The sequence below is a fragment of the Nycticebus coucang genome, chromosome 2, assembly GCF_027406575.1.
Source record: "Nycticebus coucang isolate mNycCou1 chromosome 2, mNycCou1.pri, whole genome shotgun sequence".
Taxonomy (NCBI): domain Eukaryota; kingdom Metazoa; phylum Chordata; class Mammalia; order Primates; family Lorisidae; genus Nycticebus; species Nycticebus coucang.
The window spans coordinates 131,789,753-131,813,940 of NC_069781.1; the positions used below are offsets into that span (position 1 = coordinate 131,789,753).

General features: G+C 46.2%; 1 protein-coding gene across 3 annotated transcripts in view; it reads right to left on the reverse strand.

Moving 5' to 3' along the window:
• Nucleotides 1-24,188, reverse strand: part of PCSK6 (proprotein convertase subtilisin/kexin type 6) — a 208,581-nt gene that overhangs the window by 13,199 nt on the left and 171,194 nt on the right. Inside the window, exons 14-19 of one of the 3 annotated variants that reach the window (XM_053581856.1) lie at nucleotides 13,533-13,712; nucleotides 13,333-13,371; nucleotides 8,043-8,145; nucleotides 6,573-6,769; nucleotides 4,577-4,664; nucleotides 397-500 (exon numbers count right to left, since the gene is read on the reverse strand). In XM_053581856.1, coding sequence (XP_053437831.1) covers nucleotides 397-500; nucleotides 4,577-4,664; nucleotides 6,573-6,769; nucleotides 8,043-8,145; nucleotides 13,333-13,371; nucleotides 13,533-13,712 — 711 coding nt within the window. The remainder of the gene's footprint in view (nucleotides 1-396; nucleotides 501-4,576; nucleotides 4,665-6,572; nucleotides 6,770-8,042; nucleotides 8,146-13,332; nucleotides 13,372-13,532; nucleotides 13,713-24,188) is intronic. The other 2 variants (XM_053581857.1, XM_053581858.1) reach the window with 2 other exon arrangements.

The following is a 24,188-nucleotide window of genomic DNA, read 5'->3' on the forward strand; positions in this document are numbered from 1 at the left end:
TGCTGTTCAAAGCAGGCCTCTGCATTATTCTGGGGTTCTGTTTGAAATTTTAAAAATTGTGGTAAAATGTACATAGTGTAAAATTTACCATCTTAACCATTTTCAGGTGTACAATTCAGTGGCATTAAGTATATTTATAATGCTATGCAACTATCACCACCATGCATCTCTAGAACTTTTTTCTTCTTTCCACACTGAAACTCTATACCTATGAAACAGTAAATGCCCGCTTCCCCTCCCCCAGCCCCTTGTAGGCCTTTGAGTTTTGTTTGGCTTGATAGTGTTTTAAGGCTACAATGACTGGGGAAGTCCATGAAGTCCTAGGGCTGTCTCGGTTTCAGGATAGCCCATCCATGCCTATCCCTACAAGGAAACAGAAGCAGATGGCTAACGCACCCACGCAGGTACGGCAGGTGTGATGACACTCCCCACATCTGACCAGCTCAGAGTCAAAGTAGGTGCCCGGCTCACAGTCTGGAATGCAGCTGCCCCGTGCAAGGCTGTGGGAAAGAAAGAGGCAGGTTTCCACACCTACTCCAATAGTCTAATTAAATTGTGATCTGCCCTCTAACACTTTTCCTAAGAGGAAATGGAAGTTGCTGAAGACTCATCTTTGTGTTGCTATAGGTTCCCAGCTAAGGAAAGCTGTCCCTAAGCTGCCTGGAGGCCGGGCTAGAAGGGCTGCCCAGGGCAGGGAAGTGGAGCCTCCACCATTAGGCAGTGGACACCAGGCTTCTTCTTCAAACCTGGTGGCTGGGCTCCCCAGTCCCTGAGCAGGGGGCCGAGGCCTCACTCTCTCTCCTGCTTTGTGCTGGCTTCTACCTATTGCAATTTCCCAACTCTGAATCTGAACCTAAGAGGAGAAGTGGAGCTGTATGGGTAATCCCTGGTGGCATGCTGGCTTAGTCTCACAGTCGAGTCCCCAGGAAATATCAGCACTTATGATACACAGGTGTGAGGGTATTGGCTGCAAGGCTGACCCTGAACCCAGATCTGCCCCTTCCTCTCTTTTGCTTAAAACCTTCCCCATCTTGGGGCGGCGCCTGTGGCTCAGCGGGTAGGGCGCCGGCCCCATATGCCGAGGGTGGCGGGTTCAAACCCAACCCCGGCCAAACTGCAACAACAAAACAGCCGGGCGTTATAGCGGGCGCCTGTAGTCCCAGCTACTTGGGAGGCTAAGGTAAGAGAATCGCCTAACCCCAAGAGCTGGAGGTTGCTGTGAGCTGTGTGATGCCACGGCACTCTACCGAGGGCGATAAGGTGAGACTCTGTCTCTACAAAAAAAAAAAAAAAAACCTTCCCCATCTTCACAAGGAATTTGAAATAAAATCCCTCCTTGGGCTCTGGCAGGCCTGTCTGACCCAGCTCTTGCCTTCCTCTCACACCTTCCTTGCTGACCCTCACTTCTCTTTCCCTAGCCCAGTGCTGGCTGGAGCACAAAGCACAAGCTTGACCACCCAGGCTGATGTGCCCTTCCACTTCCCACCTGTGCAAGCCTGCCAGCCTCTCTGTACCTCCCTTTCCACTTAATTGTTTCCTGAATCATAAAGTTACTTGGAGGAGTCAATGTGCTAGTACACGTCAACCATCTGGTATCTGCCAGACAGCAGTGAAAACAAATGTCACCCACTGTTGTTTCTTCAGTTCCTGGGATATAGTGTGTTTGATGCACATATTTTAAATGGGTTTGCCACTAAACATACTGAACAAGTGCTCTGGGGTTTCATCTGTCAGATCCAGAGATTCCTGGTATAATGCTGTGATTTATAAGAAGAAATATATATATTTGGTCTTGGTGCTGGAATATACCTCCCCAAATCCTGGGAATTACCACAGTGACAATTGCCTTTTTGTATGCTATTGACTGGTGGGGCGGGGGTGGGCGTGGGGGTGGGGATATGTTCTAGGCAGCCTCAGAATGAGGGCTGGTTGCTAGAGGAACCAATCACCTGGAACTTTAGGCCCCACCAAATAGAAGAAAGAGGGGCTGAAGGGTGAATCATCACCAATGGCCAAGATGTAATCAGTCATGCCAATGTAATGAAACCTCCATAAAACCCCCCAAGGACCGGGCTGGGATTGCTTCCGGGTTCATGAACAGGAACACATCCCAAGTGCAGGGAGGGTGGCACTGTCCAGCTCCACAGGGATGGAAGCTCCAGTGCTTTCGACCCTTCTAACCCTTGCCCTATGCATCCCTTCCTCAGGCTGCTCATCTGCATCTTTTGTAACATCCTTTTTAATATAGGGATAAACATAAGTCAAATGTTACCCTGAGTTCTGTGTGCTGCTCTAACAAACTAATAGAACCTGAGGAAGAGGCTATAGGCACTCCTGATTTGTAGCCATTCAGTCAGAAGTACAGGTCACAACCTGGGATTTCTGCCTGATATCTAAAGTGGGGGCAGTTTTGTGGGGTTGAGCCCTCAAATGTGGGATCTGATGCTCTATAGGTGGTGTCAGAATTAGCTACATGTGTGTGTATCATAGGACGTGCAGTTGGTGTCCATCAGAGAATTGCTTAGTGCGTGGGGAAAACCCACATGCTTCTTGGTGATGAGAGGTGAAGTCTGCGGCACAGACTGTGAGAGTAGGAAGTATCTATAGATCCTATGGCCCCTCTGCATTGGTAGTGGACATCCCTCAACATGGTGCCCGGGCTGCTGCAAATGGCAGTTACGTTGTCTTTAATAACTGACACTCCATTGAGAGCATTTATCCCTTAAAGAGAAAGATGGCTGGGAGGTAGTGGCTAAGCTGCTTTCTCACTGCTTCTATGTGACAGTGAAGGTTTGAAGTCACAGCTTACGAGGATATTGGGCAATCAAGGGAAGCTTTCTGTGGATTATGGCTGGTGATGTTTCAGAGTTTGCAGGCCTTTCCAAAAGCTCCTCACTGCTGAAACCACTGATTCTGTTCCTGCAGCTACCACTAGGAAGGGCTATCTGACTTCCCACCTCCTGCGGGACTAGAGGCCGAAATGAGTTCCTTGACACTGCCAATTCTCTGCTGGGAAACAGGCAGGTTCCAGGGAATTGGAAACACAGAACCTTCTCTCCTGGACCAGCCTGGGATGAGGATCCACCCCTGGGCTACCTGGGGCACCAATGCTGGCCTCTCCCAGAGGAGCTCAGCCCTGTGAAGCTCGGCAGGCATTTCCTTTAAAAACATGTTATTACGTTAACATGGGCTCTTTTTCCTTTTGGGGATCTTTTTCCTGGACCAGTTCGTCCTTTCACTCCTAATCCTGCCTCATTCATACAATGGGTTTAAATGACAGGAGGTGGGATCTGTGACATCAAGGGTCCTGCTTCCCTTTTCCTCACTTGGGACTGGGACGCTCTCCTCTCCAGTATTCTAATTTTGAAGAAAGGAGCAGGTTGACAGAAACCTCAGGAAGGCAGCAACACAGTACCCCCTGGGGAAACTGTCCCTCTCCCCTGTTTGTAAAATACAAATAACAATTACACAATTATTGAGTATTATCTGCAAATGCTAATAACAACTGCTGCGCATCTACTTCCTAGGGCTGCAAAGATTAAAAGAGGCCATACTGGGGAGAGCGGTAGAATAACAGTAACTTGCCCAACATGTTTTCTTCCTTTTTCTTTTCTACAAAAAACTTCCCTATGCAGTGAGCCTCAGGCCCACCTGTATTTGAGCAAAGGAGACAGGGCTGGGGCAGGTGGCTGCAGGTCTCCTTGCCTGACCAGGTGAAGTCTGCTCTCCATCTGGACCACAACATCCTCATTGCCTGCCAGCCTGCTGGAAATGCAGAGTCTCAGGCTCCACCCAGACCTACTGCACGTGAGCCCTGGAGATCCCTGACACCTCTCCACCTCTGCGGCAAGAGAAGCTGCTCTCATAGTCCCTTCCCTTCCTTCTTCACTGCTGACCTGGCTGCTCCACTATGGGAGAGGCCACAATGCAAGTTGAAACAACATGCTTTCCAAGCTTCTGGAATTAACAGTCATTTGGAGGAATAAGTAATGTATATTTGATTGCCTCAAATGTAATCTGGTTGCATTAAATGGGCTAAACAAATGTTTCATATTCCGATAACAATCATTGACCTAATAACATGTTTTTAAAGGAAAAGCCCACTGAGCTTCACAGGGCTGAGCTTGGTGGGTCAGAGAGAATCTGCAATCTAAAAAGCATCCTCAAGGAGCCATGAAATTGCCAGAAGCTGGGAGAGAAGAAGACTGAGCAGGGAAGAGGAGGGGCTGAGTGAGCCCACAGCCCAGCCTGCCCAGGCCGGAAGGGAAATTAGAGCAGGTGGAGTCCCTGGTGCTAAAAGAAAGAGACCTGTGCTTCCCATTGGGAACACCTCGCCATCAGGCAGCAAGCCCACTTCATGTGATATGATCCACCTCTGACCATGCTCCCTATTTTGTGTGAAACACAGAGATTCCATCCAGCTTTTCATTTTCCATTACCAGCACCCATCTCTAAGTGGACACGTGTGATTTCCACAACTCGAAATCTTTACCCTGAAAAGCTTTGGGAATCAGTGCCAGAAACCCAAAAGCACATCAACACTTTGGCATCCTCCAGGTTATGAGGGGAATTCTACCTGAATCCTTCTTTACACACGGTACATTTCTCGGGTTCATCCACGCACTTTTGACAGCCTGGGTGACATTTAAGGCAATTTTTCTGACCTGGAGAAAAGAAAGAGGAACAACAGTGATGGGAATCAAATTTGGGCAAACAAGTCCCCAGCAGTTCAAAGTGGGGTTGGTAGGATGGCTCTGCTTTGGTGCCCATCTCCAGATGATGGCACAATAATAAAGCAGAGACGCTGCATGAGACCATGTGCCCAGGGTTTTAGATCACAGAATCTCACCTTCCTTTTCTGGGGGAAAGTTTTCATACAACCACCAGGCTTTGGAGGTGGTCCCCTTCCAGAAGAAACATACTGTTTTGTTTATTTCAGTGTGACTGAGGGCAATTTCTGGCTGGTTGAGTAGAGTCTACTCAGGTGGAAGTCCTTATAAACATGACTGGGGGGTGGGTGTGGGATGGAGGGGCTGGCAGGGAGGTCAAGGACAACTCTAGCTCCCCCTTAAGCATTTCACAGTCATATATAGTAAGATGACCCTACGATGAGCTGTCACACCTCCCAGGGGAATTCTGGGTCACCTCCACTCCCACCTGCATTCGCAGAGGTTATTATCTAGGTCACTCACACTGGCATCTCATTAAACACGACCGTGTGGTACTGCTAAGTGCCTGGGAGCTCAGGGCTGCTTGCTTCGCCACTGTGTGTCCTCCTCAGAGCCCATAGGTGGCCTCACACACACAGGAAGCAGCTGCTCAGTGAGGACATGTTGGGGTAGATGAAGAGAATGACTCTGTCCTGGGGAAGTGGCCAGGAATAAAGACACCCCCACCCTGAAGATGGGTCTGGCTGGCAGCCCAGGGCAGGTGTTTGCAAAGGCTGTGAAATGTGTCTTGCACGACTTTTTGTTTCCCACCTTTAGAGAGTCTGGTTATTTGATGGCTTCATATATCTTTAAAGATTTCCTGGCTGCTTCTCCACCAAGCACAGCAATGCCATGACAGGGCAGATCAGTGACCCTTCCTACACAGCAAAGACCCAGAGAAGGGGCTGTGGGAAAGGCTGCCCCCGGCAAGGCTTCACAGGTCACAACAGTAGCTTCTTTAACTTGTTTAAGAATTATCCCCCATTGATTTAACCCAGATTCTCTCTTCTATCTGTCCCAGGGTGAGGTGAATTGCTGAGACAATGGCATGTAGTCCTGGGTCTGGGCCCCTGCCCATTCCCCAACTTGGTGGAACAGGGAGGGCAGCAGGACACCACGTTTTGCTGCTCTGAGCTCAGACCCACCTCTGTAACAACTAGTGGTGGGCCTTTAACCTCTCTCAGCTTTGATCCCCATCTGTAAGATGGAGAACCACTGCCCACCTCTTAGGGATGGGCTCACTCTCTGTCTCTGCACCACAAAGACTAACCTGTCCCTTCTGAGCCCAATTTACATCTATCAGCAGGCTCCTCTGCATTTCTGGAGGTCTAAAAACCCATCCACACTTAAACCCCAATTCCAGCTCAGCAGCTCTTCCTAGGAGGTGCTTTCTCTCAATTCCAACCACCAGTTCTATAAGCTCGAGTTGAATGCCCTGGTCTCTGCCAAGTGCACATGTCCTGTGTCACAAAGAAGCTGACAACATGATTTTTCCTGGAGGAGAAATTATAGGACAGACGACAGGACACACTCTTCTGGCATCTCAAGTAAGAATGAGCCTGAGGACTGCTGGCCCCAGTTATCTCTCTGCCCACTCTCTACAGTGGACATGAACTTGTAGATGCATGAAATTCCCCGATTGTCACAATTCATTTCAGCATCGTTTCAAACTGCTCCTGGCCACAGGTCTAGGGGCGAAAAGCTTCCATTTCCCCTTCTCTCTCTCCCTGTTAAGGGTCGTGCTCAGAACAACACAGTATACATGAAGCAGAGAGCTGGGAACTCCTCCCAGCAGAGGGGACATCAGCCCAGAGAGGGCGGAGCTGGCTCGTCAGTTCTTGCGCCCAGGGACATGCCACTTACTTTCATCAGCATAGAATCCTGCAGGACAGAGGGTTACACAGCTGTTCATCTCCTGGTGGTGATAGAACCCACGGCGGCAAGACAGGCACTGTGTGGGGCCCCTGCCAGAGCAGGTCTCACACCCCTTGTGACACCGACGGCAGCGTCTTGCTCCTGTGTCCCCAAAGTAGCCCAAGGGGCACATGCTCACACACTTCCTGTGGGACAGGGACAGGAGCAGGAGTGGGTGAGGACCCACAGGACCTTGCACTCAGTCCTAGCCCCATGCCCACCCTGCTGCACCATCCTGAGTCAGCAAAGAGCCCTAGGGTGGATGTCACACTCTTAGGCCCTTTGTTCTGGTGAGTCATGTTGAGAGTTTCCTAAGTTTACAGGTAGAGGTTGGGGCACTTGGATAAGAACATGGGAGTCCTTTCCTCTCAAAGCAGGCCCCAGTGGGAAGTCCTGAGGCTGTGTGTGGCTTCCTGTAGGTACCATGATGTTGAATTTGACTTTTGGAGCTTTTGGTGCTGCTAAAACCCAGAGTCCTGTGGTTGGTGAGAAAGCCAGCAAGCTGGCTGTATTGCACTGTGGCAGGGTGAGTGCATGTGAGGAATTGAAGGACACCATGAGAGCCATGTGGGCACCCTGCAGCTGCCCTTGTGAGTATAACAAGTGACTTGCATATGCAAGTGACATCCAGGCCTTAGGACACCCAGTGGTCCCCCGTCACCTTGGCTTCCTGGGCCTGGCACGTGTAGCTCATGCTAGGTGCTCAGCAAAGTTTCTGAAATGCATGAACCGACAACACAGCAGCTGTAAGATTGGCCAGGAAGAGAATTTGAGAGAGTGGTGATGTCAGGAGCTAGAGAAGCACAGGAGACAGAGCTCAGGGCCAGAGTGCAAGGCCACGCAGGAGTGCACACTCACTGCAGAAGGGCAAGCCTGAACCTGGCAATGGGTCCTAGGCCTGGCCTTCTGGCTCTGAGTTCCTGATGACTCCTTTGGGGCAAACTTCTGGGAAGCCCTCAGGAGAGCTTCTGCAAAACCCCACACACAGCCAAAGACACTGAGAAAATGACCAAGAACAGGCCTCAGTCTGTGCAAGAGCTACGTCCCCCAGCTGGCCCTGTGAGGTAGACAGTCCTGGGCTCTCGAGTCAGGTTTGTCTGCAGTCCCCATGGGGCAGCCTTGGCATCTCACTATGACCTGCTTGTTTAACAATGTGGATAGAAAACAGTTTATAGGGATGGACACCAAAATGCCATAGCTTCTGATTTCTCTGTAATAGATATTACTTGTGTGATGAGAACACAATGCCAAAACACCTACAATGTTCTTATTAAACATTGTTTTGTTAAATTAAAACACTATACTGTGATTATTTCTGAGGGTATTGTGTTAATTCCTAATTAGGACATCAGGTTGTGGAGGGGCTAAAAATACAACTCAAAACAGGCCACCTTGGCAGGGCCTCAGCACACACATTACCTGCCGGTCTTGGCGCTCCCCAGGCTGAAGTGGATGCAGTTCAAGCACTGGTCTGCGTTGGGGCCATCACAGCCTTTGTTGCCACACTCTGGATGGCACATACCTTAAAGAAACAACATTGCCTTTCATCCAGAGAGATGCCTTCTGGATCAAGTGTACTCCCACAGGTCCCCTTATTAAGATGTCACGGCTTGGCAGTCTAGGGAGAAGCTCCCCTAAGGAGAGGCAAGTGGGCTCTGCTGGGGAATCCAGCGTCAGAGAGTTGGAAGCTCTAGACCAGTATTTTTCAACCTTTCTTATCTCATGGCACACTTGAACCTACAGTTAAACTTCCATGGCACACTTAAATTACGTTGATAAGAGAAAAAAGAGTAAAAAAAGAATATACTTGAACTGTGGTTTGAACTTCTTTTAAAAATAATTTAATTGATTATCTTTAAAACTTTTTGCAGCGTACATAAGTCCCTCTAATGATAACTGGGTTCAAAATCATTGCTCTAGACAACTGAGAGCAAGCCAACAGCCAGAGGGAGGTGCGGGACCCAGATCAGTGAGAAGAGGAACTGGAGAGCCTGGAGGGGAGGTGAGGAGGGTGGAGAGGCTCAGAACAACTCTGTTCAGTTGATTCTCTTGCACCAGAGGCTTCATGCTGGGAAGGGCCAACACTTTTGATTTCCAAAGCACAGAGCAACTGCAACCAGGGGAGTTCATGGCCTTCGGGAAGCTGCTGCAAACAGGGATTTTGCAGGAAGAGGGGAGAGAGAACCCCCTAGAGCCGCTGTGCTGGCAAAGACCATGGATTTGCAAGTGTTCAGGTCTACCCTTTGTGGCTGTCACCAGGCAGGTCTGGGGTGGGGCAGAGACAGAGCCTGACAGTGTTACCCCGCCACTGTCTGTGACGGCTGGACCCCTTTCAGCATGCCTTCTTCTCCTGGCTCTCTTCATTTCATTCTAGCCCTCAGTTGTGGACCACCACTATCTTCCCTCCAGCCCCCAAATCCTAAATGAGGGCCTGTGTGCTGTTGGAAAAATGACAGAGAGAACTGCTGGGGAGCTCGGTGTTCTCCAGCAATGGTCATCCTTCTAGATCCTTCCCAGGGAGGCCTCAGACATGAGCCCTTGGGCTGGGGTAGGGCGCGTCTACAGATGGCCTCTCCATCCCAGTCTGCAGAAGTGACAGATGGTGCCCAAAGTGGAATTCCCTGCCTGTCTGTCTACCCACCCCTCCTACACGGGGAAAGTTCTGAGGAGACTCAGGGAGGACTAAGAGGGGCAAACTCATGCTTTTGAGTTTGAGGAATAACATTTTTTTTTCTCCAAGGTATGGGTTGTTAGGTTGGAGGGCTGGGGGTGGGGAGTGAGTTCCAAAACAAAGAGGAATTAATCTGCTGGTCACCTGCACTTGATGGATAACTTGAAGGAAAGACCAAAGTCCTCATTTTCTGCTGCCTGAAGTGGGGCTTGACTGAGGCACGCAAAGCCCTCTTCATTTACCTTTAGAGAGTCTCCAGACCTTCCAAGGGTTGGACCCAGTTTATTCAGCTTCCCCCCACAAAGGCTTACCCTCGTAATTCCCAGGTTTTTTTTTTTGAGGGACCTTGGGTGCCTCTGTTCTCACTGTGAACCCCTTCACGCTGTGTTAGCATACACTAGACACTTCTCCTGGGCAGTGCTGTGATTCTGGATGACACCCCCTGCCCCATATCCAAAGCTCATCGCTGCTCCTCTCAGCTCCAGACTATCTGTTTTCGAAGCAATTCTCATCTGACTGGATTCTTTGCCCATCTCATCCCAGGCCATCTCTGAGGGGTCCTCAGAAATCCTTTCTTCATTGTGCCATTGTTTTTAATTACTCTCTGAGCCAGAACACAAGCGTGGGCTCTGGCATGTGGCCCAGTGGCCCAGTGGTGGCCTTGCTGATGCAGTGACAGGACGTCCCTCCCTCCTTCTCCTACAGCACTTTCTCCCTAGGGCCCAGGGAGACAGCAAGTCTGTCTTGCTTGATTAAGTGAAGAAATTTCTCAATCTTAAGAAGCTGAGGGCAGGGTAAGATAGGGAAGTGACAGACCAGCTTCCTCACTCTTTCCAGGCCCAGGAGATGGGGGCTTCAGGTGGGCAGGATTTGGTCTAGCATGTTCACTGCTGTATTCCCAAATCTGGAATGGGATTTGGCACAGAGCAGGTGCTCAATGAATATTTGCTGAGTGGCTGAAGAGTTAGTGTACAGATGAGCATGGATACAGACAGAGAAAGTGCAGAGAGCATATGCTAGGATGTCCCAGGAGGGCTCATGCTCATGGAGGGGCTGGTATGGTACTTCCAGCCCCTGGTCCATGTTGTATGGACTTTCTGCAGTGGAAAGTTTAATCAATCAATAATCTAGAGGGGAGCCAACGCAAGGCTGCGGCCGCCCAACAGTGAAGGCTGCAGAACCTCCACATGGCAACAAGGTCACCCATGGGTCAGGTTTAGACCCCCTCCGAGGGCTGCAGATGCCTAGATAGTATGGCTCTCTACTTGAATTGTGTTTAAAAGCCAAATATCAAGATTCATCTCACCCATGAAGTGTTCTTGAATTAAATCCACCCGGCTGGCCATCTTATCCCAATCACTCTATCATTCTAAGAATGTTCTGGTACAGCTGGAACTCATTCCCTAGCAAGCATATTATTTGTATTGTAGTTTGTATTTACATCTGCTTTCCCTCTCTCCCCAATTAGTGTGAAAGTTCCTCCCTGACCAACTTCATGGGTTGCTTCCCATAATTCCTAATGGAAGTGCCAGATATGTGGGGTGCCCCATTAACGTACTGAGCACCCTGGCTCACAGCAGGTCCCCTCTACATCGGCTTAAGACTGACACAGGTTTATCTGAAAATCCCTTCTTAAATGCTTTGTGGAGAAAATCCAGGATAAAGAAAATACAAACAAAAAAAGTTAGAAAGTAACATGGGAGTCTTCAATGGGCTCTTGTCATTATGTGCTCAGACCAACTGCTGGAGGAAGAGCAGGTTCAGTACCATCTTTTTCTCCATCCAAGAAAAGTACACTGGGACCTCACTATGACAGTACTGGACACGGAGCAGCATGGAGCTAGCTGACTGCAGGCAAGAGGTGCTAACGAGACCAAGCCACATTCATTACAAATCTGGTCTTCTTCCTGACTGCTGTATTCTCTGGGCAAGTTTCTTAATGCCTCTGGGCCTCTGTCCTCATCTGGGGTGACCACAGACCTGCTGAGTCCATGGCTTCATAATGTCCTGCGCTGGACACGCCTCTCAGCCTGTGAAGCAACTCCTGTGTAGCTCTCAAGCTGTCCTGATACCCCCTCTTCCAGACAACACAGCTTGGGCTTCCCACTCTCCTTGCATAACTACAATTGTGTGCATAACTACATTGTCCTGAGCCATCCTTAGCCCACTCAGCTTCCTTTGCTCAATGACTGCTTCTTTCCTGAGCCCCAGGCTTTCCTGTGTTCCTGTGACAGTTCTGTCCTGGCCTCTTGGCCACTCTGTGGTAGGGACCTGAGCCCCTACCTGCCTGCCTGCCTCCTGTCCTTATCCTTGCTGGTTTCAGCATCTGCTGGCTCTGCAAGCCCACGCCACTTCAAGTCACTTAGAGTGCTGGCTACAATGCAGACTCCTGAGCACCCCACACCTGCTGGAGCTGCGTTTCTCTGTGGGGATAGCCCCAGCTGTCCTCCTCAATCCAGCATCCTGGTGAGTCCCTGGGTGGCCTCCAGCTATACTTCTGGTCCAGAAGGGCAGCCAGCTCCACAAAGCTATTCACCAGTACCTTTCCCGCCTGCTGAAGCTGCAGCCCTTTCTCTCTGCTGGACTCTCTGGTCTCCAGTCCTTCCTTTCAGTGGGCAATCTCAACTGCTGCCATCCTGGGACCTTCGTGTTCGTGAGCGTTTCCTGGGCTTTTCTCTTGCACCTCCTCCATTTCTCAGCAATTGTTCTTTTATCCACAGGGTCCAGGGGGGAGCCTCTGCTGGCCTGGACCCATTACCCACAATGTACTATACCTATGGCCAGCTCTCCACATTCTGGATGCTCCACCTCACACTCTCTTTGGCCTTGCCATAGACTCTAAGGTGGCCATTTACCCATCTTCTCTTGTCTTCCACACTGTGGCACCCTCCAGTTCTGATGTCTCTGTTGCTCTGTCCCAGTTTCTGAACGGGCTCTCCCTGCCATTTCTGGTCTGCCTGTCCCACTTTTGCCCAAGACTTGCAGGAAATGTCCCTGAGGGCTAAGAATGCATCTCATTCCCCTAGAGAATAGAAAATCCCCCTGTCCTTCTGGGTGATGCTCCCTAAAGACTGGGTGATTGGAACTGCAGATCAGAACCATAATAAGGTGCCAGTCTGCAAGGCTGAAGTCAGCAGAAGATTTTAAGAAAAAAAAAAAAAAAGTCCTTTATTAATAATTACTGAGTCTTGCCACAGTTTATAAATCATAGGGGGAAAGAGAGAAGATTAGTCCATACATAATTCAATGCTGTGTTTCAAAGGAATAGTAGGAGAAATTGAAAATGGAATCAACCATAATTTATGCCTGATTTATACTGGTGGAATTCTCTATCCTGTTATTTTTTCAGAAGACATTAGATAACTCAAAGCATCAATATACTTAGATATCACCCATCATTTATCAAGTAGCCATAATTTTCAGTTAAGGAAAATATGCCCAACCAGAAACACCTCATTTTCTACAAATTGCCGTAGGATGGCTCAGAGGGAAAGGAACAGCTTCCAACCTAACACGCTCATAAAACATGTGCCCAGCTGGGTGGTTGGAGACGTCTAGACCTCTCTGGGCTGCTATGGCTGGCTCCTGGCTGCCTCACAGAGCAAGCAGGGGCCCATAGCCAGGGACCACCTCGGCAATGGGATGAAAAAAAGGATTGGTACAAGGTATCTTTACGTGGTGTGGAATTTTTAAGACTTTTGGGGTGTCATCAGCATCTACTGACATAGTTTCTTGAGATCCCCTCCTGGGTCTTCAACCCTGGCCCTCAGGGGCTGGTTGAAAGTTCTGCTGCTAGCTCCTTTCCCAGCTGTGCTCACTGAACTCAACCTTCACACATCCTGACCACAAAGACTGAGAAGGGACAGATCTAAGAGAGTCAGTAGGCTGAGTCAGGAGTGGGGGCCTGTGATGAAAAGAGGTGCTCCTGGAGGTGGCTAATGAACCAGGGGCAAGTCCTGGTTCTGGTTGGGCATATGAAACCTTGTTTTCCCAGACTGGGAAGGTTGGAGAATACTTACTGGTTTGAAGCATACTTACTGGTCTGTAAAATATTAGGAGAGCCTTGGGTGGGAGGAGCTGTGTGAGTGCAAATTACCATCATTATTATGTCTTGAGGCAAGAGAGGACATAATCATAACCCCCACCTTGTGCCAGGAACAGCCCCACACTTCAAGAGATACAGTAGAAACATGAAGCTTGCAGAGGCTGGCCCTCTCCTCTAGCTTCAGGCTCATTACCTGTGTAATCTTCTTCGTCCTCGGGATTCTCAACCTGGGATGGTGGCAGAGCAGCCTTGGGTGGCTCCAGCTCTGGGGCTAAGAACTCCAGCATCCGTGAGCGGGACTGATGGGAGCTGAAGGTGTGATACGGGTGCTCCGCTGTGCCATACAAAATGAGGCTCCATTCTTTCAACTTCCCTGGAAGGCAACAAATCCAGAGTTACCTTGGGAAGCTCTTGATGTACCTGTGGCTGCCCTGGCCTGTGCAAAGGCCTCCATCATTCACAGAAATAAATGTCAGGTGCTGCCTGGCTCCTCCTCACACAGCTGTGCTCTAGCCTGCCACCTTCACTTCCTGGTTACCTGCTGGCCAGGTACACCTTCTGCTCAGGCCACATGTCACCTCTCCAGTATATTATTCCTGCAAGCTGATGCTCCTCTACACATCTGTCCCTCCCAAGTTGAACTACCCATAGTCCTGGAGACAGTGTTCTGCCCTTGGTCTCCCTGCAGCCTCCCTTGCTGCTGCCTCCCCATGACTGTCAATAGCCACCTTCCCCTTTTGTGATATCCAGTGGGTTGATCTGGTGCCAGGTGTGGCTGAGAGCCTTGTCCCAAAGCCTCCAAATGTGATAACTGGATTGCACAGAGGAATCCTGCTACTGGATCACAGGAAGACTCAGTCTTGGGTCTCTCTCTTTCGTAGCTATCCCAGGGCTGGTGGGGGAAGTTCCCAGGGTGTGGCAGTGCTGGTCCAAACCCAAATGCTTACAGAGGCTGAGAGGAGGGGAGCCAGACAAGCATGGGAAGGACAGAGCTGACAGGATAGCACCCACTAAGACAGGGCAGCAGGGAGCCCATTTGACCAAGTGCCTCTGCAAAGGAACATCAGCCCATGTGGCTAGGTGTCCTCAGATGTAAACAGGCATACAGAGAAGTGAGCAACTCCAGTCTGCGGTTTCCAGCTGAATTCCTTTTTGAGACAGAGTCTCATTATGTCACCCTCAGTAGAGTGCTGTGGTGTCACAGCTCACTGCAACCTCAAACTCTTGGGCTTTTTTTTTTTTTTACTGTTGGGGATTCATCGAGGGTACAAGAAACCAGATTACATTGATTGCATTTGTTAGATAAAGTCCCTCTTATAATTGTGTCTTGCCCCCAAAAGGTGTGTCACACGCCAAGATCTTGGGCTTAAGTGATTCTCTTGCCTCAGCCTCCCAAGTAGCTAAGACTACAGGCACCCACCACAATGCTCAGCTATTTTTTTGTTGTTGCAGTTGTCATTGTTGTTTAGCAGGCCCAGGCCGGGTTCAAACCTGTCTGCTTCGGTGTATGTGGCTGGTGCCCTAACCACTGAGCTATGGGTGCCAAGCCTCCAGGTGAATTCCTGATGTTATAAAACATATTACAAACCATCTCTGACTCAGGATGGTTCCACTTACAACTTTGCAGCCTCACAGTGGTATGAAAACAACACACGTTCAGTATGCTCAAGATCACATCTGGATAAATCTATCTTAGGTTGAAGATACCACTGAAATAAGTCAACTTAAACTATTTTCAACTTAAGGTGGGTTGTTGAGGAACATCTACACAAGTAAGTAACACAGACTTGTGTGTCCTGGCTTAACTGTAGGCTACTGATTCAGGCTTCCTTTTTTCACTATAGTGTCCCTGCATTCACAGGAGGGTACCTGTGTTTAGAAGGTCATCACCTCGTACAGATGAGGGAGCCAAAGTCCCGTGTGACCTGCCTGAGGATGTGCCGCTCACACCGCCGAGACTCCCTGCCTCTCAGTCCATCAGTGTTTATTGATAGCCAGATCATCCCAACAGGTAACATACATTTACTAGCTGCGAGTCCCTCAATGGGGACTCGAGAGGGACAGTACCTTTGCTAGCTTCATGCTCATGTTGGCTGGAAAGATCCCTGGAATCCTTTTCTTTTTCTGTCATTGGGTTTCTTGGCAGTCAGGATGCTTTAGGCAAGGAGAAATATTGCTCTGATTCTTGGGTGTTTACTGTGTCATCACTGTCACTTCCCTCTGCGCATGCTGATTACCCCTTTGCTCTGAACAGCACACCTGTCTAGTTACCGTTTCTGCAAAGTGGGCACTGCTACCAGTATAAGTTCATCTTGGTTCTAATTCTGGGACTCACTCAGCCTCCCTAAATCACGGAACAGGGACCCCTCGTCATCATTAGTCACAAGCACGTGGGCTGTGACCCAGGAAGTCCTGGCCGATGGACAGGTGGGAGATGGGCATGAGTGGCCCTGCAGTGCGCTGGGTCAAACTCTGGTGCTACTCTAAGTGGCGTCTGGCGTGACCTGGTCACACAGTGTGGCACATAGCAGCACTGTTTTGTTTTAATCATCGCCCTAGCTAAGTACTGGGTTATAGCCCCCAAGGTGCCCCAAGTCAGGCCCTGTATTGCTCCAGTCTCTCAGCCTGGCCAGGATTAGAGGATGTAGGTGAGGCTCTTCAATTTGGAAAAGTAATCCTAAATGGACTACCTGAATCCTTTGTTAAAAGTATTTGTTTTGTAAAATTTGAATTCAGCCAAAAAGTCCCATTCAAGGCCCCAGAAGGCCACTTGTGGCCCTGAGGCGGTAGGCTCCCCACCCCAACAGGCAGCAGCTTACCCCCAACCCAGCTCCTGACCCAGGCTCCATCTGTGACCATGGCAACAGCAGACATGTGCTATGTGGCTGCAGGTGCAGAGAACAGTCACTGGTGATGAATCTCCATCCCCTCTCAACTCTTTAGGATCCAGTTAAAGCCTACTTCAAACCATAAAGGAATCTGAGCACCTTACCTAGTAAAGGACGATTATGGTGGAGTGTAATCACTATGGTACAGGGAACATGGGCTCTGTTAGCTATCATTTAACCTGGAATTTATTTCAACTCTATAGGATGTCTCCAAAAACACCCACTAATGACCTAGTTAACTAAGATTAGATTTTCTTTGAACATTGTTTTTTTTTTAAATCATAACTGTATACATTAATGCATTTATAGGGTACAACGTGCTGATTTTATATACAATTTGGAATGCTTACATCAAACTGGTTAACATAGCCTTTACCTCATTTACTTAATTATTGTGTTAAGACATTTATACATACATATTTTTTATTAAGTCACATATACATAGATCATGAATAAATTTATACCTTTGTGGGATTCAATGTGTTGATTATTTGTACAAATTGGAGTGCTTACATCCTACTAAGATTAGATTTTTATTTATTATTTTTATTTTCAGATATAGGAGCTGCCCATGCACAGGGTAGAGGTGTGCCCTATGTGCAGGGAGAGGGGAGGAAGAATTCCCAAGAAGGCAGCAGCAGGGCAGCCTAGGGGAAGCGGGGCCATAGAGGAGGCTGGAACTCAGCGTGGAAAAAGACTCCATTTTTATTATATTCTCCTGGGGAATATGTGACTTTTTTTTTTTAACTACAAACATACATTACCTGTTCGCATGTGAGAATTAAAAAAAAATTTTAAGTCTAATTTTTAAAATCTAAAAAGAAAGTGACTTTATGGCTAAAACCAAAATAATAAAAAGTACTTAAGGCTTTTGATTTATGTTTCTGAATAAGTAGCATCTAGGGATGGCTCAAAATCCAGCCAAATCTAAAAGTATAAAAGGGAGACAGTGAAAATCTCCCTCCCACTCTGTCCCTGGACACCACCCCCCTCCCCATGGGCAACCATGATTACTTGTTTCTTGTGTACCCTTCAGAGATGTTTTCTTCTTATTCAAGCAAATATAAACTTTTTGTTTGTCCTGTCCCCTTTATGAACACACCTGCTACACCCTACTTTTTCTATCAACAATGTATTTTGGTGATCTTTCAGAAGTGTATCTAGCATCATTTGCTTAAATAATCCCCTACTGATGGGTGTTTAGGTTGTTTCCACACTTATATGATTATGGTCATGTGTCACCTAAAGATGGGGATCCATTATGAGAAATGTACATGATCTTATCACTGCGCAAACAACGTTGTACAAACATCACAGAGTGCATTTACACAAACCTGGATGGTACAGCCTGCTATACTCTAGGCTGTATGGCGTAGCCTTTTGCTCCCAGGCTACTCACCCATACAGCATTGTTACTGTGCTGAATACCACAAGCAACTGTAACACAATGGCAAGTATTTGTATTTCTAAACATAGAAATAGTCCAGTAAAAATACAGTATGATAATCTCACAGGACCATCCTTGTATACATCGTCCACATGTAATTTTGTGGCATGTAACTGTACAAACAGTGCTGTAGCTTTGGTCACACAAGGCGGGCTTGGGTGAGGTGGCAGAGCAAGGTTTGAATCTTGGCTCTGCTCCCTGCTAGCTGTTTGACTCTTGGCTACACGGTTTGAATCTTGGCTCTGCTCCCTGCTAGCTGTTTGACTCTTGGCTACACGGTTTGAATCTTGGCTCTGCTCCCTGCTAGCTGTTTGACTCTTGGGCCAATTACTTAACCTCTGTTCTTCAGTTTCCTTATCTGTAAAGTGGGGGTAATAATAACTACTTACTTCACGAGCTGTTTGGGAGATTAAATGACTTAATGGTGGTAAAGCACTTAAGGCATATAGGAGCTGCTATATAAGTGTTTTGTTAAATAAAATCCAATGCACATACCGTGTCATAGGGGTGTATGTATAATTTTAGAGATAGAACAGGGTATCAAAAGGAATGTGCTCTCTCTCAGCCTGAAACTCTAGCTGGGATTGTCAAGCTGATAATTCAGAAGTTGAAAATCTTCCCATAGGATTAAGAGTGAGACAACACTCTGATTTGATAACTTGACACAATTTGGAAAATTAAAAATTTGGAAACTTGAAAATTTACCAAAAACATTTGCTGGGAAATAGTAATGTACTTCCAAGCATAAAAGTGGATCTTAGCAAGGACAAGCAGAATGAGCAGATGTTTTGCTCACACCTGGTTTATATTTTTGTTCTTTTCCCCATCTGCAAGATATTCATGACAGCCTGCAAGAGGCGGGCACTGAGTGGACAACTGCAGGAGCTCCAGAAAAGAACAGGCAGGGAGACCTTGCCAGTCCTAATAGGTGCAATTTGCAAGCTTTAGACAATGGAAATTTTGGATACATTTATCTCCTTTCTCTGATATGTAAATGCTCTTTTCACTTCCTCTACCAAAAGAGCCACTTAGGTTTGTCTGCCTTCAGAAGACAGAAAAATAAGTATTCCAAATCTATGGCATAAATCTAAAGCATGATTCTTTTTCTGAAGTTATTTTTTTCTCTAGTTATAAAAGAAGAAACACTATTAAATGCTGAAACATATGAAAAAAGAAAATAAAAATCATCCCTTTGGCAAATTTCTATGGGGATCCATCCATCATTTCCTCTCTTTTCTTTGCACTTAATGTTATATCATGTTAATCATATTCAGAAGTTATCTTATTTATTTACTTGTTCATTGTTTTCTCTCCCCTCATCAGATTAGAGGCATTATATGGGCAGGGAATGTGTTTTTCTTACTTGGTACATCAGCTTTAGGGTGCAGTAAGTTTCAGGCACATTATAGGTGCTGAATGAATTATTATCTTAACACATAGTATTTTTGACAGCAAAATATTTTACCCTTTCAATGTAACCATTTATGTAACTGATCATTTATGACAGTTTTGACAAAACATTTATTCCAATTCCCTTTTTAAAAATATGTAAGTCTGGCTCAGCACCTGTGGCTCAAGCAGGTAAGGCGCCAGCCACATACACCTAAGCTGGTGGGTTCAAATCCAGCTCGGGCCCACCAAACAACAATGACTGCTGCAACCATAAAACAGCCGGGTGTGTGGCGGACACCTATAGTCCCAGCTACTTGGGAGGGGGAGGCAGGAGAATCGCTTGAGCCGAGGAGGTTGAGGTTGCTGTGAGCGGTGATGTCACAGCACTCTACCGAGGGCAACAGCTTGAGGCTCTGTCTAAAAAATAAAAATACATAAATCAGGCACCTGTGGCTCAGTGAGTAGGGCACCAGCCCCATATACCGAGGGTGGCAGGTTTGAACCCGGCCCCGACCAAACTGCAACAAAAAGTAGCCAGGCACTGCGGTGGGCACCTGTAGTCCCAGCTACTCGGGAGGCTGAGGCAAGAAAATCACCTAAGCCCAAGAGCTGGAGGTTGCTGAGAGCTATGATGCCACGGCACTCTACTGAGGGCGACAAAGCAAAACTCTGTCTCAAAAAGAAAAAAAGCAACTCTAAATCTGCCAGAAATATCATTTGGTACAGTCTGGACTACTTTCTCCCAACAGTCCCCAAAGAGGAACCACTAGTGCACTAGAGGGGTTAGAGAGTAAGACATGATTAAGGCTCTGAACACATAATGCCAAATGACCCCACTTGTATTTGGTATCCCATTAGGCTTGATCAGAAAAAAGCCAGGTAAATGACCATAGGCCATCTGGGTGAATCAGTTCCCTTGAAACAATTATACCCTGTGTATAGTCCCTTTCCCAAACCCTAGCTTCAGTTTCACTGAGGCAGAAGGGTCAGATACCAGTGACCTAGCATGGCAGACTCAGGCAGAGACACACAGGGGTCAGCTGCTCTGAGGTTCTAGTCTTCAGGGGGGACCCTGCTCCCCTCTCCATGCCAGCATGACCTAGCACTCCCAGCACCAGCATGCACACCAGGACAGGCTTGCTAGAGCCAGCCCCCCACCCTGGGTACTCCCCAGAGACCGCAATGTCACTGGGAAGATGAGGCACATGGAAGAACCAAGGAAGAAGAGAGGAAGGGAAGGCAGACGTTGTGGCCAGACCAGAATCCATGCTCTAGAACTGCCATCTAGAGGCAGGAGGATTGTACAATGTTGGCCTGCTTTGGACAAAGCATTTAACAAGAAGGCATTATTTCTTCATGGTACTCAGCAAGCCTGTTGAAGTTTACTGCTATAAAAAGCCGGCTAGTACCATGAATCCCTTGGTTTCCAGGAGCGGGTATCTAAAATATGCCTAAATCCAAATTCTTTGGCTTTTTTACCACTAGCTTCTTGAACCTGTAGAAGAATCATAAATCCACCTGCTTAAACATTTGGGGCCAGCCCTGCCAGGAAGCTGCCTCCAGATGTCAATAACAAAGGCCAGGCGATTGTCATAGTGAGAAGAGGAGGGTAATCCACGGCTAATGCCATCTGAGGCTGCCAGTAAACGGCTCGATCATCATTCACCATCTTCAATGTAGCATTTCCCCTCAATGAATTAAACTCATAATAAACAAACAGGATTATTCCTATTATGCAAAGAAAGAACCAGAATTAAGGGTTGCATTTGTTGTTAGGAAAATACAAGCAGCAGTAATAAAGCTTTTCTCTGCCTGGCATTTTGAATTAAGCTTTAAAAATCCTTGAGAGAGGAACTTATAATAGGAGACAAAGCAGATAGGGGTGAAGGGAAAGTTCTGTTAGATTAAAGACTCTGAGATAATACATTTGAATTGCTGGGCTTTCTTGGCCATGACAGAAGTTATTAACAATAAAGAGTTTATTAATTCTCGCTCCATCCCTCTCAGTCCCATACTTAAAATATGTAAGAAGAAATTCTTTAGGCGGTGCCTGTGGCTCAAGGAGTAGGGCGCCGGTCCCATATGCCAGAGGTGGTGGGTTCAAACCCAGCCCCAGACAAAAACCAAAAAAAAAAAAACCTTTGAAAAAAAAAAAAAAAAGGAATTCTTTAGTTGAAACACAGAAAAGAAAGAGAAGCCTAGAAAATCAAGTAAAAATGTTTCGATCTAACACTCTGGTGGAATTTTTTTCTTCTACAGTCCAGCAAAACCTGTCATCTGAGGGCTCCGTTCAAGTTACAAAGTTCACATAGAAGTTTAGAGGGAAGGAATAAAAAAGACTGGCCTCCACTTATTTATAAAAATATACATGAACACTTTTAAAGGGCGAATTTTACAGTATGTGAATTATAACTTGATAAAGCTATTATTAAAAATGTTGTATGTGTATCTACATTATAAATACTGTGTATATTATACATATACACACAAAGAAATGTCAATCTTAATAGATTTAATATACAATTAAAAATACACTTTAAGTCCACATTACAGTAAGTAAGAGGGAGGAAGCTAAAAGGAATTTGGGAAATAGCTTAGAAAGGAGGAAAAATAGAGGGCATGTGTGTGTGTGTTCCCTATGCACGCACACATTTGTGTACACACATGCACAGGCATGGCCACCTGTACACATAAATACAGGTCACACCCCCCAGAGCCTCAGCTGTAAGAAAGGGCAAATGAGTCTTCTCTGTGCTCTTCTAGCCGTCAAAACCTGGACAGATGCTATCTTAAATGCCAGGAGAAAGATCTAACAGTGTCCAAACTACGATTTTAATTTGAGTGAAACATAGAAACAAATATATATTCAGTAAAGAACTCTGCACGGGGACACATGCAACAATGTACAACATAGCACTTTTCTTTTTTGTTTTTTTTTTCTTTTTTTTGGCTGGGGCTGGATTTGAACCCACCACCTCCGGCATATGGGGCCGGCGCCCTACCCCTTTGAGCTTTTCTTAATGGTATCTATAAGGTTAGACAGGGAATGCTGGAGTGTCATCTTTTAAGACTTTGCAGTTTTTTCAAAGTAATAATAGTTTGAAAAGATAAGACTGTAAGGTCTGTAACAAAGACAGTATTCCTCTCTACCTCTTGGAGACCCTGCCTTTGCTCTACACCAGCCTCTTTTTACACTTGGAGATGATTATTCTGGCATTTACCCCTTCCTTGCTAGACATGTTAAAACTACTGAGATACTGCTAGCTTCTGGCTCTTAGACATTACTGACTCCTCTTCTAGGAAAGTGAGGATTCAGTTTTCCTCCACAGCCCTGTACGCACTCATGTTCCCCCTGTGCCTGACCAATATTCTCCTAACACAACTTTGTATTGGGTCAATATTTAGTGTCTTCCAGCCACTCCAATTTCATTTTATGGGATTTCTTCTAATTTATCTATTGCATTTTCCATTTCTGTCTCATATTTTTAATTTTGCAGGGATTTATCTTGATTGTCTTAATGTGTGTTTTTATTTTTTTTAATTTGAATTAATTTTCTTGATTACGTCCTATACACATAGATCATGAATACATTTATGCATACGTGGGGTACAATGTGTTGATTTTTTTATACAATCCGATGTGCTTACATCAAACCAATCAACATTGCCTCATTTACTTGATTATTGTGTTAAGACATTTATGTTCTACACTCGACAGATTTGACTTCTACCCTTGCAATATGCTCCACAGGTGTGCCCCCCAACCCCCCGTTTACCCTCCCTCTGTCAAACCTCCCCCCTCCCCTCCCTTCCCACTCCATTTCTCTCCTTCATCCTGGGCTATAGTTGTGTTCTATCTTTCATAAGAAAGTGTGAGTAAATATAAGTAGGTTTCCTAGAAGTACTGAGTACATTGGATACTTTTTCCTCCATTCTTGAGATACTTTACTCAGGGAAATATGTTCCAGGTCCCCCCCATGTAAACATAAAGAGGTAAAGTCTCCATCTTTTTTTAAGGCTGCATAGTATTCCATGGTATACATATACCACAATTTTTAAAATGCAACATCTTGTCCCCATCTCACAGGTGAAATATTTTTTATTTTCTTCCCAGAGGATACCAATTACAGCTTTTTAGACGGTTTCTTTTGCTGCCTGATTGCTTGTTTTGCCTGCAAGTATATACTTTGTTAGAGTCTGTTTCTACCATAATGTTGGGTAATTTCTTCAAATGTCGGGTGATCCTTGGGTATCTTTTCATATTTAACAGTGTGGTACTCAAAAGCTGATCAGAAGTTCTGTGTGTGTTCTGGAAATATGGAAATACACTTTTTTGTTTATTTGTCTCATATATAGCAAACTTGCTAATTTACAACAATATGAGGAAGAAAATGTCATACATAGTATATCAGTTGGCTCAGAAATAAATAACATTTACCTGGAAAAAGTAGATGTTTCTTCCATCAGAAACAAGGGTCAGAAGAATAGTAATATCTTTAAAGTTTTAAAATAAAAAAACCCAAAAAACTCCTAACCTAGAATTCTATATCCAGTGAAAATACCATTCAGAAATGGGATAAAATTAAGACATTTTTCAAATAAATCAAAGCTGAGCAAATTCACTGCCAGCAGACCAGCATGGTATCAGATGAAAATTTAAATCTACAGGAAAGAATAAAGAGCACCAGAAATGGCAAATACATAGGGAAACGAAAGCAGCTTTTTGTTGTCGTTGTTGTTGTTAATTTCTTTAAGAGACAAAAGACTGCTTAAAGTAAAAAATAATATCACTGTTAAAATGGAGTTTGTAATGGATACAGAATTAAAATAACACCACTAAGGCACAAAAGAGGGAGTAGCGGGCATGGAGCTACGCTGTCAGTAGGTGCCTACATTTGTGAAGTACGAAGTTGATCAATATTAATTCTAAGTAAACTGTAATAAAGATGTACATTGTAATCCCTAGAGCAACCAAAGTACAGCTAAAAAGCATAAAGAATATAAAATGGAATACTGAAGAATGTTTGATTAATTCAAAGTAAGGCTGGAAAAGAGGAGCAGAGCATGTCACCTTCTCTAATACTATTGGATTTGGTGTGTTGATATTTGACTGAAAAATTTC